Raw genomic sequence first — 15,300 nt, 5'->3', positions numbered from 1 at the left:
TAACACCATAAAAACCCTAGAAGAAAATCTAGGCAAAACCATTCAGGACATAGGTGTAGGCAAGGACTTCATGACCAAAACACCAAAAGCATTGGCAACAAAAGCCAAAATAGGCACATGGGACCTAAACAAACTCCACAGCTTCTGGACAGAAAAAGAAACAGTCATTAGAGTGAATCGGCAACCAACAGAATGGGAATAAATTTTTGAAGTCTACCCATCTGACAAAGGGCTGATATCCAGAATCTACAAAGAACTATAACAGATTTACAAGAAAAAAACAAACAAGCCCATTCAAAAGTGGGTGAAGGATACGAACAGGCACTTTACAAAAGAAGACATACATGAGGCCAACAAACTTATTAAGACATGCTCACCATTACTGGTCATTAGAGAAATGCAAATCAAAACTACATTGAGATACCATCTCATGCCAGTTAGAATGGCGAACATTGAAAAATCCGGAGACAGATGCTGGAGAGGATGTGGAGAAATGGGAACACTTTTACACTGTTGGTGGGAGTGTAAATTAGTTCAACCATTGTGGAAGACAGTCTGGCAATTTCTCAAGGACCAAGAAATAGAAATTCCATTTGACCCAGCAATCCCATTACTGGGTATATATCCAAAGGATTATAAATCGTTCTACTATAAGGACATGTGCACACGAATGTTCAGTGCAGCACAGTTTACAATAGCAAGACCTGGAACCAACCCAAATGCCCAACAATGATAGACTAGACAGGGAAAATGTGGCACATATACACCATGGAATATTATGCAGCCATCAAAAACGATGAGTTTGTGTCCTTAGTAGGGACAGGGATGAACCTGGAAACTATCATTCTCAGCAAACTAACACAAGAACAGAAAATCAAACACCGCATGTTCTCACTCATAGGTGGGTATTGAACAAGGATAACACATGGACACAGGGATGGGAGCATCACACACTGGGGACTCACGGGGGGAAATAGGGAAAGCACAGCAGGGGGTGGGGACTTGGGGAGAGATAGCATGGGGGGAAATGCCAGATATAGGTGATGGGGAGGAAGGCAGCAAATCACACTGCCATGTGTGTACCTATGCAACAATCTTACACATCCTTCACATGTGCCCAAAAACCTAAAATGCAATAAAAAAAAATGTAAAACTCTCTTGCAATTATTTTACTCTTCCTCTGGTGAATAAAATTTCCTGAGGGTTTTATCACAGTATTGAATAGATTCTTGAAATTTTATTCTAAATATTTATGCCTTAATAAAGTTTGAGTAACACACATTATCCAACATGTGCTATGGGACAAACTCTATCAAGGACTGGGTAAGTAAATGTGAACAAGATGGGCCTTGCATCAAAGGCAGAGCGTCCTGACACAATCCCACACCATTGTGGGGCAAGAATCCAATCGCTTGAGAAACATCACTACCCCATATGGACTCACCGCTCTGTTTTTGTTTTTTTTTTTAAACAACTGCTTTCATTCTATTTATTGCTTAACTATAGCCTCATCTCCTCCTTATCCTGAACTTCGCATCGTTCTTAAGCATGTGTAGCTCCTGCCAAGAGAATAAAGTGAAGGACTGCTAAAGAAAGTTAGAAAATTCTCTTATTTAACAAAAATCCGACTTTGGGCAAACTGGTAAAATGCTGGGTGAGTCAATTTCATCTTTATAACAAGAAATAAATTAGATGCAGATATAAAACCCCAATTAGCTCAAAAGGAAATCCAAGACTGAAAATATGATGAAACTGGAGCAGATACTGCATCTCTCTGTCTTCATAAATGCTTTACACTGCATCAGAACGGCACCTTCAGAATGCCTATTATTTTATAAGTGGCTATGTGTTTGTCGAGTTAAAATTGACATTTGTGTTTTCCGGTTCTTCAATTGGCATTTAAAAAATATTCTTACATGGAATTCCACTTCTTACTGGCTTGCAAAAGAAAAAACAATATTGAAAATAGAAAACTTGAATCAGTATCATCTATGGTCCATAGATGATGTCATCTGGGAGTTTATCAGAAATGCAGAAACTCAGGACCCTCCCACAGGTTTATTAAATCAGAATGTACATTTTAACAAGATCTGTAGTAATTCACATGCACAGTAACATTTGAAAAGCACTGATTTGTGAGTTTCAAATATTACCAGCTTAGCTTCCATAACCCATGATCATTTGACTTCTCCTCCTCCCCCAGTAGGTTTATTACATTAAATTCAAATAAAGATGTTAACTATTAAATAAGTACTATTGTTAACAGAAGCCACCAATGACTCCTGAGCAACTATAAACATTTATTTAGAGGCAAATTTTCTCCAATATTAAGTAAATGCATTCTCTTTAATAATAAGTTTCCAAACTCTGTGAATGATATCACGCAAAACATGAAGCATTTCAGACTGTTTCTTCACTGTGGCCTCTTACATCTTCTTCTTCCTATGCCTGCCTACCAGTTACTTACCTTTCCAAATGTCTGCGATGTCATTTCCACACTGACTTACCCGACTGGGAAACCATAGCACTCAATTTAGGTAATGACAAAGCATCTGTAAAGTTTCTTATTCAAATTCCATGTGTTTACAGTGATATTTTCACACCTGTGGAAAAATACTCTTAAACAATGGCGGCTGGAGAGTGGGGGTACCTGTGCCAATCTTTCTGGGGATAAGGGTTCTTTTGCACTTTATGAACTCAGTAATTTGGGGGCAGAAAGTCAATATTTGCATTAAATAAAGCCAAGATTGACCTCACTTGGAAGACACCTTTCAGCTTTTCAGTGTCCTCATTTATGAAATAAACTATCAAAAGGGAAGAAGTTGATTAACAGGTACAAATACACCACTTAATAGAATAAGACCCAGTGTCTGATAGATAGTAGGGTGACTATGGTTTACAATAATCTATTGAATATTCCAAAATAGCTGGAAGAGAATAATTCAAATGTTTGTGACATAAAGAAAAGACAAATATCCAAAGGTGATAGATAGCCCAAGTGCACAGATTTGATCCTTACAAATTATATTAATGTATTAAATTATCACTTGTGCCTCAAAACTATGTACATGTACTATGGATCAATTTTTAAAAGTGTTAAAATTTAAAAATAAAAAGTAAAAGCTACTCTGAAACCTGAAGAAAAAAAAAAAAAAGGGACTGGTCATGTAAGAAGAATACCGACTTCATTTTATCCTTATCCTTAGAGAAACAATATTCAGAAATATTTTCTGCTCTATGGTGGCCTGATGTCATCTGAGAAATGTTAATACTTGCTTATTGTTTATACTTTAGCCTCATAAACACAACCCTCATATTTGCATCACTGAATTCAGTGAAGTGGTGTGGGGGGAGTGGTGATAAAGTAAGCACAAAATACTTAATACACAGCAAAAACATATTTTCAAAAGAAAATTCCAAAAGCACAGAAATTAGCAGTGGATTTCAGATAACACAATCCAAAACAAATACATTAACATCCGCCTAATTCTGAAAATTATCTACGCACAGCGTGTGTATACACACAATAAGGCCATACGATGCAATGTGGCACAAACAATTAAAAGTTCTTTTCAAAGTGGAAATGCAAAATAGAACGAATATCTATTTTCTATAAATGAATCTAGCCATCTGCCTCACAAGAGCAGCAGCAGGAGTACCCAAAACAGCAGAAACAGCAGCCTCTGGTGTTAACTATCTATTCTCAAATCTCATGCTCCACATTTCCCTGGCAAACAAGGCTAAAAATACAAGACATGCAACAAATAGCCTCGTGGGATCTGCCGTTCCATGGATGGCGTATTCAATCAGAGTCATATTTTCTGTCGAAATTCAAAATTGAAAACAAAAGCAAGCTATCATATTGGAAACTGGCGCTCAGAATTTTAAGTGTGAATCCAATCCCAAAGTATAGTGGGCTGAATGGAGAGAGGGTGGTTATTTTCATACAACATAAATCTTTTAGATTTATCTGAACATATTTATAGACTTATTTAATCTACTCTAAATTCCTCTACACCTCTTGATAGTCATAAGGATACCATTTGAGTACCTTTGTCATCAAAATACAAAGGTCATTTTCTTTTCTGCATAGTTCAGAAAATTGTCATTGTTGTGGGCCCCAGAGTCAGATGGAGTCAGTGCAAACCTACACCTTACTATGTCCTGATTCTATGGCCTTGGGCAAGCTTTCAATCTGTGTCTCTCTTTTCCTGTCTTACAAATGGGGGAAATCATTGTACTTACCTCAAAAAGTTATCTTCAGGATTACGTCAGTTAATGTTTGGAGAACATTTAAAATTATGATTTTCACACATGAAATAAGTACTTATTATTATAATACTTATAATAATACTTACAAGTATTATTTCATACTCAAATAAATATGAAAGTATTACTAATAAATATTATTATTTCATGTATTATTTCACATTCAAACAAAGTTACAGAAATGTATTCTTTTAAGGAAGAGGCACAATATAAAGAGAGTGCTAACAACATGATAATAGGTCTCATGCCAAGAGTGGCCATTTAGAAAATAAAGGGGTGAGGCCAGATGTGGTGGCTCGCACCTGTAATCCTAACACTTTGGGAGGCCAAGGCAGGAGGATCTCTTGAGCCCAGGAATTCAAGACCAACATGGGCAAAATAGTGAGAAATAATCTCTACAGAAAAAAAAAAAAAAATTGATTAGCCAGTGTGATGACGGTGCATGCCTAAAGTCCCAGCTACTCAAGAGGCTGGGGTGGGAAGATTACTTGAGCCTAGGAGTTTGTCACTGCAGTGAGTTATGATGGCACCACTGCACTCCAGCCTGGATGATAGAATGAGAACCAAGGAAGGAAGGAAGGAAGGAAGGAAGGAAGGAAGGAAGGAAGGAAGGGAGGGAGGGAGGGAAAGAAAGAAAGAGGAAGGGAGAGAGGGAGGGAAGGGAAGGGAAGGGAAGGAAAGGAAGAGAAAGAAAAGAAAGAAAAAAATGATGAAGGAGTGAACAAATAAGTCTCTTTACATAAAGTATGTGACTAAGAATAAAATAGAAATAGGGAAAGTTTCCATCGATTATTCTGTTGAGCTGTTAGTTCGTGAAGACTTCAGAAGGAGAAGAAGGGAAGAAAAGACAGTGATGTTGGCTGGACGAAGGGACAATCAGCATTAATGGCAAAGGTGTAATCAAGAAGGAAGACACATCTGGGCTCCCTGTGAACACATGTGTCTTCCCATTACGAAGGCATCAGATACCACCACCACCCCCTTCCTTAAGAGGATGCTATGGAATAAATCACTTGTCTTTGGGATTAGATTTTAATACATGCTGCCTGAGTCTCTAGCCTAGATTAAAAAAAGCAGAAGAGAAGGATATCAAACATGCACTATCTCCTAATAAACCAATTTCCTGATAAACAACGGCAGTGGTTTAAGTTGGGTACTACATTTGGTACAAAGAGGAGGATAAAAACAAATTTACAAAGCATTGAGACAATAAAGAGAAAAGTGATTTCCTAATTAATAAGACAGCACAGTGTAGAACTACCTGACGGATTCAGTCATCCAGGGCTGAGAGAACTCAGAACGGGTCCACAGCTCCAAATGTTTCCCTCTCACATAGGGTACGACTTAAAGATGGGTCTTGCAGAACAAAAAAAAAGTATGTAAAGGGCGACAAGTGCTATCATTATGGGGCCAGATCAGAACAATTAATCTCTTCTTAAAAACTGAGATGCTTAAAAGATCTCTTAAAAAGGTGCCACTGAATTGCTCAAAATAAGAGCATAATCCAAGAATCAGAAAAAACAAACAAACAAACAAACAAAACAAAACAAAACAAAACAAAACACAAGCCTGGAAGGAAAAGGGGAGAAAAGACTGTTTCTCATAGTCTAGGAAGAGAGTGGGAAGGAAGAGGGCGGCCTCAGAACATTCATTTCGGAAGAAATGACTATAGATTTAAAACTGTATGAGCTAGACAGATAAATAGATTTAAGTATGTATAAATCATAAGACTATTATTATGCCTATGTTATAACTGTGTACTTCTCTTGCCGTTAATACATTACTCTAGTCATTGTAATGAACATTTCATAGTCCAGGAAATGTTTTAAAGCAAGAAATTATATGAAAGCTCAGCCTAAGATCATCTTCCTCTCTTCCTTTAATGACTAGAGTATCTTATGTACAGTATCTAAGGCAAAAATGACAACCAGATCAACCGCAGTCCTCCGTTATTTTCAAAGAACAAAAACAAATCAGTATGACAACATGATGTGGATTCAATTATCACTTGGCAGGTCATGAATAACATTTAAACAACCTCCTTTTAAGTTGGAAAGTGTAAAAACATACAGTGATCATGGCACCAGAGTGCCTTCCTTACAATATGCTGACAGACAGAGATGTTCATCTGAAGAGCTAAGCCTTGCTTACAAAGGAGGGAAACAGAACATTGCTCCTTGGGCCACTACTAGGCTCTGCAACAGTCCCTTGTCCCAAAGGTCTTCCTCTCAGAGTATATTCAAAGCCAATTTGAAATCTCCCTCTGATTTTTCAGAGGGAAAGAAAAGATAAAAAAGTTGGTGCAATCATTTTGGAAACAGATAAATGATAAATATGGTAAAGAAAATGCTACTGAATTGTTAAATATTCTCATAACATCAAGGCAAATGGCATACATAATTCTATACCCCGTTGGTTAGGGCAAGTTGAATATCTTGTTTCAAATCAACAAGAAAAGTCTTAAAGAACAAAAACTATTACTTGGCTACGTAAGAACAACCTAGGGCTAACCCTAGAGAGTATGGTTAGACTAGTGGTCAGGCAAGCATGCCACACCGGTGCACCTTATCTTGGTTTTAATGAATGGACACCTTTCTGGGATGGGAGAACTTCACAGCACTGAAACACACCCTTTGTTCTGAAAACTCCAATTATGCCCAACTGTGCAAAGCCAGGTGCATGTGGCTTCCCTGATTTCATAGCCTGACTAGTGCTCATTCTTGAGGACTCTCTGACAGTTGCTAAGGGGAATGGGCTTCACGCCCCAGAAAGTAGAATATGACATGGGAAATATCAGTCAGATTTACTGCTCCATTCCATGTGTCTTGCATATTACTATGATCTGTGCAAGACATTTGTTGTAAATAAGCCTGCAGAGTGTACAGCATGTTTTCCAGGAGACCTTTAAAGAACAGCTTGCAGACAAGAGGTGCTAGCCTTAGTTTCACAGCCAGCAAAACTCCATCCAAGAGGCTGCTGGCATGTCCCCACCTCTTGTTTCGAGCTGGCTTCAAGACAACTTCACCAGCCGAATTCCAAGGGTGAGTACCTGGAGTCAGTGACTGTGAGGTATTCCACACGAATAGTAAGTGGAAACTCAGCCATTTAGATCAACATTTAGAAAAGACCCACTTTTCCCGTAAGAGTGTATCAAAAACAACTGAGAGCTGACTTTGCAATGAGGCATTTGCCGTAGTAAATTAAATGGCTGAAGCTTGTGCTTCTTCCAGCACGAGAAAGCACTGAGCTTCATCATAAACCAGTGTGTACAATTACTGAGGCTGATTTTTAAACCTCCCCTGCTTCTTAAAATGCCTGCTCCATTAAAAGGAAAAAAAAAAAAAACAACTTTTCAGGAAATGAAATGCAAATAGGCACAGAACAGGGTCATACAACGGAGAGCCTCTATCAACCTCTTTAAAAAAAAAAAAAAAAAAAATCTTTCTGGGCAGCCGGACTGCTTTTAATACACCATAAGCTTTTATTAAAAAAAAGAGATAACATTGGTTCTTTGTGATCGTTCTCAGCCCTTTCCCGTTTTCAGTCTCCCGGTGGGTCGGAATATGTTCACAAGAGTGAACAGAGCAGAAGGTGAGGTGGTCACCTCAGCTCCACCTCCCCAGGCAAGTGCACAGTAAATCATTTAACGGTATCACATATTCTAAGCCTAATGGATAGCACACAGAAGGAAAAAGGGAGAGAAGGGCTGGAAGGCAAAGCTTCCGAATTTTTTTCAAAGGTAAAGCTGTACTTGAGCTGAGTCTGAAACTGCCTCTGATAATCTTCAAAACAAGTCCTTGGGATTTATCTTTAAGTTGATGCTTCCTGTCCTCGCTCAAGGTGGAGCTGAAGCCAGTTGCGAAATTTCCCTCTGCTGGAGTCCAGAGGATCCAAGAAAATGCGGTCTAGGCTTCTAAGTCGGAAAGAGGCAGAGGTTTCCCTGCTGCTCTGTGGGACCCGCGCTTCTAACCGGAGTAGGCGCCGGGGAGGGAGAGGAGGCTCCTGGTGAGCAGCCTCGGGCCAAATGCTCATCCCGGCTGGGCACTGCGGGCGCCCTAGATGGTGCACGCTGCTCTCCCGAGCTCCTGCACACACGCGGCCTCTGCCAAGCCAAGCCCAGGGCTGGCTGGGACCTCAGGCTAAGGTTGCCCGAGGGGTGCCGTGCTTGGCGCAAAGAGAGGGGACATCAGCACGGATGTTCCTCCCCTAAGAGAAAAGATGCCCTCTCTGTTCAAGCCCACCTTACAGATATTCCCATCACCCGGCCCCTGTCCCCAGGACCTCCCCGACATCGCTATGGGGGCCCACCTATGACCAAGCTCGGCTTGAAAGGAAGTGGAGAGGACAGGGGAGAGCGAGACTGGAGTGAAGACCGGGGTACTCCAGCCTGCAGCAACTGGGGAGGGCTTGGAAAATGGAGCAGGCGAGGAGAGTCAAGGAAAAGGGTAGGGGCCCGGGTCACAGCAACCTGTAGGATTGCGGCAGATCGCAAACTTGGGTTGGAAGGCTGTGATCCCCTCGGAGTCCTCCACTCGGTTCCCACCCGGTAGGGCTTGGCGCTCGGAAAGGTGCAGGGCACAACTTGAGAAGCCCACGCCATCGGTGCTGGCTGCGCTCCGTCTGGCTGGCGCCCCTGCGCCCTCGCTCCCAGCTGCCCGCTCCGCCCAGCGCTTACCTCGGCCAGCCGCAGCCCCTGCCGCCCAGAAGCACAGCCCCAGCCACGGGAGCCAGCGGGGCGCCCCTCCGCCGCCGCCTCCGAGGGCCGCCGCTCTCCCCATGCTCCTCGCCGCGCTCCGGAGGACGGCTCTACTTCACGCTCCCGGGGCCGGAGAAAGGCTCGGCGATGCAGGGCCGGAGTCCACTGGGTCCCGGGGGTCTTGAGAGAGTGACTCTGCTCCACGATCGCTTCCTAAAGCTGCGGGGCAGGGCGCTCCGAGCCGCCGCTGGATGGGCACCCTGAGAAAGGGCGCGTCCCCATAGCTTCCCACGGAGCGGCGACCGCTGCCGCCAGCGCCGAAGCTGGAGTAGCCCGCCGTCCCCGCCGCGCAGTTCCCAGCCCTCGCGCAGCTGCCGGGCCCCGGACTACGGTGCGGAGGCGCGAGTCCGCATCGCCAATGAGACCCCCGCGGCCGCCCCTTCCCCTCCCCTCCGAGCGTCAGCCAATGAGCCGGGCCGGGGCGGGGCGGCGGGAGGGGCGGCGGGACGGTAGAGCGGGGCGGGGGCCCTGGAGGCGCAGGTGAGCCCGAGGCGGCTCCACGTGCCCCCAGGGCGCTTAGGGCCCCGCCTGCAGTCCCGGCTCGCGGAGAAAGGAAGGGCCGGGAGCCCAGCGGCGGGGATGCGGCCACGCCGCGGGGAGCTGAGCAGAGCCGGCGGGCCTCTTGGGCTAACGACGCGCAGATATGTGGGCATCTCGGTTGCCTAACTCAGAGTCTCCAGCTTCCAGGAGACCTCCGTTTTATTCATCTAGTCTGAGCCCTTCCAAAGTCCTGCCTCGCCTACTTCCACTTTTTCCCATTAGATCAGACATCACTCAGGAAAATATCCTGAGAAAAAGACTTAAAATAAATGCAGAGTGGAAGAAAATAATAATGGAGTTACTCCATTGCTGCAACTATGCTAACTATGCATGCATATGAATGAGGAAGTGGGGAATTACATTCGTGGGTGCATTAAGGCTTCTGTGATCAGTTTTTATTTTTGCTTTCTTTTTTTTTCGAATTCCCTTTTCTGTTGTCCTGAACACTCCGGAATCCCTAAATTTTTCAGAAGTTCCCTCATTTCTGATGACTCCTGTTTTTGCCAGTTTTAATCTGTGCCTGGGGAAATATTCTGGGAAAGAAGTGTCAACTTAATGAAGAAGTTGAGGCGAAATTTATTTGGGTCAAGTTTGAGGATTATAACTCAGGAGTATAGATTTAAGTTGCTTTGAATATATATTTTAATTAGTAGTAGCTATAAGCGATTTTTAAAGGGAAAAATGGAGGATGGGGAGTGGACTGATGTAAAGTTGTTCGTTAGGAATTTGTACTGGTTTATTACAATAATATTGATTAGCGATTGGTTATACATAGCTAAGTCATAGGATGTGGCTTATAGTGTTTGATGTGGTATTATCAGGTTAATTGATAGTTATTTGTAGTAATAGTATGTAGTTATAAGAAGTGAATATATAGTTTAAAGAAAGGAGTAAGACAAGACTGTGGTCTCATTCTAATGTCTCTCTGGCCTGACAATTAAAAGGACTTTGAAAGGAAAGAAGACTCTTTTTTTTTTTTTTTTTTTCTTTAAGTGTGGTTTGTTTTAGATAGATTATCAAATTTGTATTTAACAGCTTTTGAAAATATCTCACGTCACGGTTGCCTCTTCCCTCTGCTGAAGGAGTAACTTTAGAGAACTTGTCCTTGGTCACTCAATTTCAGAGCACACTCAGGAAGTTGGCGGGGAGTCCCAGACTCCCCAATTGGACCACCGCATTGTCACTCCCAGGATTGAAACCTCAAAATGGCAGCCTAGCTCACCTTTTGCCTGGTAATCCCCAATAGAAAAGGGAGCCTTGTTTTGAAAGGTAAACTTCCCAGCAGTTCCTCACTGCCCATGCTCAGTATCAAGTACTTTTCAAAAACCCGTGTCTCCCGCCAAACTGCTACCTGCTCCCAAACACCTTTCTCAGAAGAATAAACAGTTTAAGGTCAGGTAATTACTCTGGATAAGGTAATTGCACTGACTCACTTTCTTCTGAGGAAAAGGAGGATGATAGGCAAAAAAGATTGATTCCCTGATAAGCACATGCACCAGCCCTCTCCTGAGTGCCACCGGACACGTGAATATCTGTGCAAGAACCTGATTGTTTCCTCTGGTTGCCTTGCGGGCTCAATAAAAGGTTTGGGACCTAGTCAAGGAAACCAAGCTCTGGGGAATGGATGCTTCAGAGCAAAGACTGATGTGAGGCTGGCTAGGGACTTGTCTGGAAATCTCTTTAGAATCTTGGTAAATGAGGGTTTTGTCCTTTTCTGCTCAGAAGGTGAATTCAGAATTAATCTACCAAATATGCTTTACCTGTCTTCTGGAAAATAGTCATTCATTGCCTGACTTTCCTTATTCTTCAGGACTCTGTGGCAGTTCTGTCACAAATGAGGATTTTCTTAAAAAAGGAAAAAAGAAAAACAATTACTGTGTGTTCAAGGGAGTATTTGTCTTACTACTGACCCACAGGGGGCAAAAGTAAAATCGGTTTTATTCTGAAATGGGATACAAGGAATAGATAAGCTAATTTTAGGTTAATAATTCAAGTAAAATTGCAATGACAAATGATACTGAAGGGGGAAATTAATAACCTTTGAGTGCATACCATGCTCCAGGATTGGGTCTTTCATGCAGATTATTATTTTAAAGCAGAACCAAACTCTACAAGTTAGCCATTATTATTCCTACTAAGCAGGTGAGGAAAGTCAGATCAAGTTTAGAAGTGATTTGCTCAAGATCACATTAGTAAGTGGCTGAACATTATGAATGATGCACTAATTACATTTGTGTAATTCTAAACCCAATATGAAGGCTGAGATAGCATCCATTCAATCAGGTTTTCCAGAGATAGACTATCTCATCCTCCTCAGAACTGTTTAGAAACTAGGTTGACAAAAGTTGAATCTTCAGCATTATACACACTGTATTAATTGCACATCACATATTAATTATGTTCCAGATAGTAATATACCCTATATTAATCTAATCTTGGCTATTTTTAAACATGTATTAATTGTACTCTATTCCATTATGGAGAAATACCTATACCCATTTAGAGAAATAAGTTGAGTACTTGCTGCCTAGAATCACTTTCTCTGGCCAACAGATTGCAGCATGTAATAGAATAACTGTCCTGAGATTCAAGACAGGCAGAGGCTAGGCCCTGACACTACCAGGGACTGGTTAGATAGTCTGGGCCAAAATCTCTGCTTTCCTCTATAAAATGAGAATGTTTGACTAGATGATTTTAAGATCCCTCCTATTTTAGGAGCCATCATTTTTAACTCTACCGTGTTGTAATTTTGAATACCTAAAATATTCAACTCATGAGGAGTTTGCCCCTTAACCTAATCATCTCCCAAAGGTCTCACCTCCTAGTACCATCACATTGGTGATTAGGTTTCAACATATGAATTTGCGGGGAGAAACAAACATTCCAACCATAGTACCAGCTAATATTAATTCAATGAACAGACTTTGTGAAGTGTTTCTCTCAATAATTTGTAGTTTTAATTGACTACACCCATTTTCTAACACTCTACTCATAAAAGTAAAGACGGAGAAAGTTTCTACTTCCATTGCTATTTGATCATCTCTATCCCAGAAAATTCCAAAAAAAGAGAAAATGTTTCAGTCAAACTTGGAGTAGAGGACTTAGAGATTGAGCATGGATAAATGAGCCTTTCCACATATAATGGAAAGCTGCTCCACTGAGTATTTTTTTTAAAGCGGTTTATTATAATTCCTTAGGAAGAGCTCTGTGTTTTTCTGGAATACATTGTTTGAACAACATACATGGTATAAGAGTGTCATAAAACTCCAAGATATATTAAAGAATGTAGAAATATTCTCCATGAGTAAGGGGAAAGAATTTGTAGTTCTAGGAGATGGAGAAGGCAGAGGGGAGCCAAGGAATTGGTGAAAAGCCAAGCCTGCTAAGATATGACCTTTCTCCTTGCAGCTGCAAATCATCATTAAGGTTACAAAGGTGATAGAAATCCTTATGAGAAATGGTGAAGGTGAGAAATGGTGAAGGGAATGGACAGGCACATCTCATTTCATGGCGTTTCACTTTATTGGACTTAGCAGATACTATGTGGGTTTTTGTTTGTTTGTTTGTTTGTTTGTTTTAACAAATTGAAGGTTTACAGCAAAGCTGCATTGAGACGGTTTATCGGTGTCATTTTTTTCCAGGTGCATGTGCTCACTTCATTTCTCTGTCACGTTTTAGCAGTTATCCCAGTCATTCAAACTTTTCCATTATTATTACATCTGTTATGGTGATCTGTGATCAGTGATCTTTGCTGTTGTTGTAATTGTTTTGGGACTCCATGAACCATGCTCATATAAGACAGACAACTTGATTTATCAATGTTGTGTGCTTTCTGACTGCTCCACTGAGTAGCCATTTCCCATGTGTCTCTTGCTCTCTCACTTTCTCTCTCTGTCTCCTAAGGCCTCCTAATTCCTTGCTACTCAAAAACATTGAATTAAGTCAATTAATAAAATCAAATGCTAGACACAGTTAAAATCACTGAAGAATGCATGTTGAAGCAAAGATAGGCCAAAAGCTAGGCTTCTTGTACCAAACAGCCAACTTGTGAATGCAAAGGAAAAATTATTGAAGGAAATTAAAAGTTCTACTCCAGTGAACCCACAAATGATAAGAAAGCAAAACAGCCTTATTGCTGATATGGAGAAAGTTCGAATAGTCTAAATAGAAGGTCAAAAATTTCAAGACATTTCCTTAAGCTAAAGCCTAATCCAGAGGAAAGCCCTAACTCTCTTCAATTCTATGAAGTCCGAGAGAGACGAGGAAGCTGCAGAAGAAAAGTGGAAGACAGGAGAGGTTGATTCATGAGGCTTAATGAGAGAAGCCATTTCTGTAATATAAAAATGCAAGGTGAAGCCACAGGTGCTGATATAGAAGGTGCAGCAAGTTTATCCAGAAGATGAGCTAAGGCTCATTGATGAAGGTGGCTACACTATATAATAGGTTTTCAGTGTAGGTGAAACAGCCTTCTATGGGAAGAAGATGCTGTCTAGGACATTCATAGCTGAAGAGGAGAAGTCAATACCTGACTTCAAAGCTTCAAAAGATAGGCTGACTTTCTTGTTAGGGGGGTAATGGAGCTGGTGATTTGAAGTAGAAGCCAATGTTCATTGACCATCCAAAAATCTTACGACCCTTAAGAAATGTACTAATTTTTCTCCACCTGTGCTCTATAAATGGAACAACAAAAGCTGGATAGCAGCACATCTGTTTACAGCATGTTTTTTGTTTGTTTTGTTTTAATTTTTATTTCTTTTTTTGAGACAGAATCTCACTCTGTCACCCAGGCTGGAATGCAGAGATGCAGTCTTGGCTCTGCAAGCTCTGCCTCCAAGCTCAAGGGATTCTTGTGCCTCAGCCTCTGGAGTGGCTGACAATATAGGCATGCACCACCACACCCAGCTCATTTTCTGTAGTTTTAGTAGAGATGGGGTTTTGCTATGTTGGCCAGGCTGGTCTGGAACTACTTTCTCAAGTGATCCACCTGCCTCAGCCTCCCATACAGCATGGTTTGCTAAATATTTTAAGTCTACTGTTGAGACCTACTGTTCAGAGAAAAGATGCCTTTCAAAATATTACTGCTAATTGGCAATGCAACTGATGATCCAAGAGCTCTGACAAAGATGTACAAGGAGATCAATGCCTGTTAACACTGTATCTTCATCCCTCAGATCAAGGTGTAATTTTGACTTTCAAGTCTTATCATTCAAGAAATACATTTTCTAAGACTATACTGTCATATACAATCATTCTTGTATTGGATCCAGGCAAAGTAAATTAAAAACCCTTTGGAAAGGATTCACCATTCTAGATATCATTAGGAATATTCGTGATTCATGTGAAGGGGTTAAAATATCAACATTAACTGGGGTTTGGAAGAAATTGTTTCCAACCCTCATGGGTGAATTTGAAGGGTTCAAGATTTCTGTGGAGGTGGTCATTGTAGCGTGGTGAAAATAGCAAGAGAACTAGAATTAGAAGTAGAGCCTGAAGATGTGACTGAATTGCTGCAATCTTGTGATAAAACTTGAACTCATATGGAGTTACTTCTTATGGAAGAGCGAAGAAGATGGTTTCTGGAGATGGATTCTAGTCTCTATGAAGATCATGTGAACACTGTTGAAATGACAACAAAGAATTTAGAATATTTCATAAACTTAGTTGATAAAGCAGAAGCAGGGTTTGAGAGGACTGATTACAATTCTGGGGGAAGTTCTACTGTGAGTAAAATGCTA

At 41.3% G+C, this 15,300-nt stretch overlaps 1 protein-coding gene across 9 annotated transcripts in view; it reads right to left on the bottom strand.

The window, feature by feature from the left end:
- The window catches only part of UNC5D (unc-5 netrin receptor D), a 559,094-nt gene extending 549,714 nt beyond the window's left edge, over window positions 1–9,380 (bottom strand). For all 9 annotated transcript variants that reach the window (XM_017536221.2, XM_017536239.2, XM_017536229.2 and 6 more), the window contains exon 1: window positions 8,945–9,380. In XM_017536221.2, the coding sequence (XP_017391710.1) occupies window positions 8,945–9,047 (103 nt within the window). In that variant the 5' untranslated portion in view covers window positions 9,048–9,380. The remainder of the gene's footprint in view (window positions 1–8,944) is intronic.
- Window positions 9,381–15,300: the final 5,920 nt, after the last annotated feature.

Source organism: Cebus imitator, unplaced genomic scaffold (genome assembly GCF_001604975.1).
Source record: "Cebus imitator isolate Cc_AM_T3 unplaced genomic scaffold, Cebus_imitator-1.0 Scaffold5, whole genome shotgun sequence".
Taxonomy (NCBI): domain Eukaryota; kingdom Metazoa; phylum Chordata; class Mammalia; order Primates; family Cebidae; genus Cebus; species Cebus imitator.
Note: the sequence above shows the minus strand (reverse complement) of the source record. Positions and strands in the feature narration are given on the sequence as shown.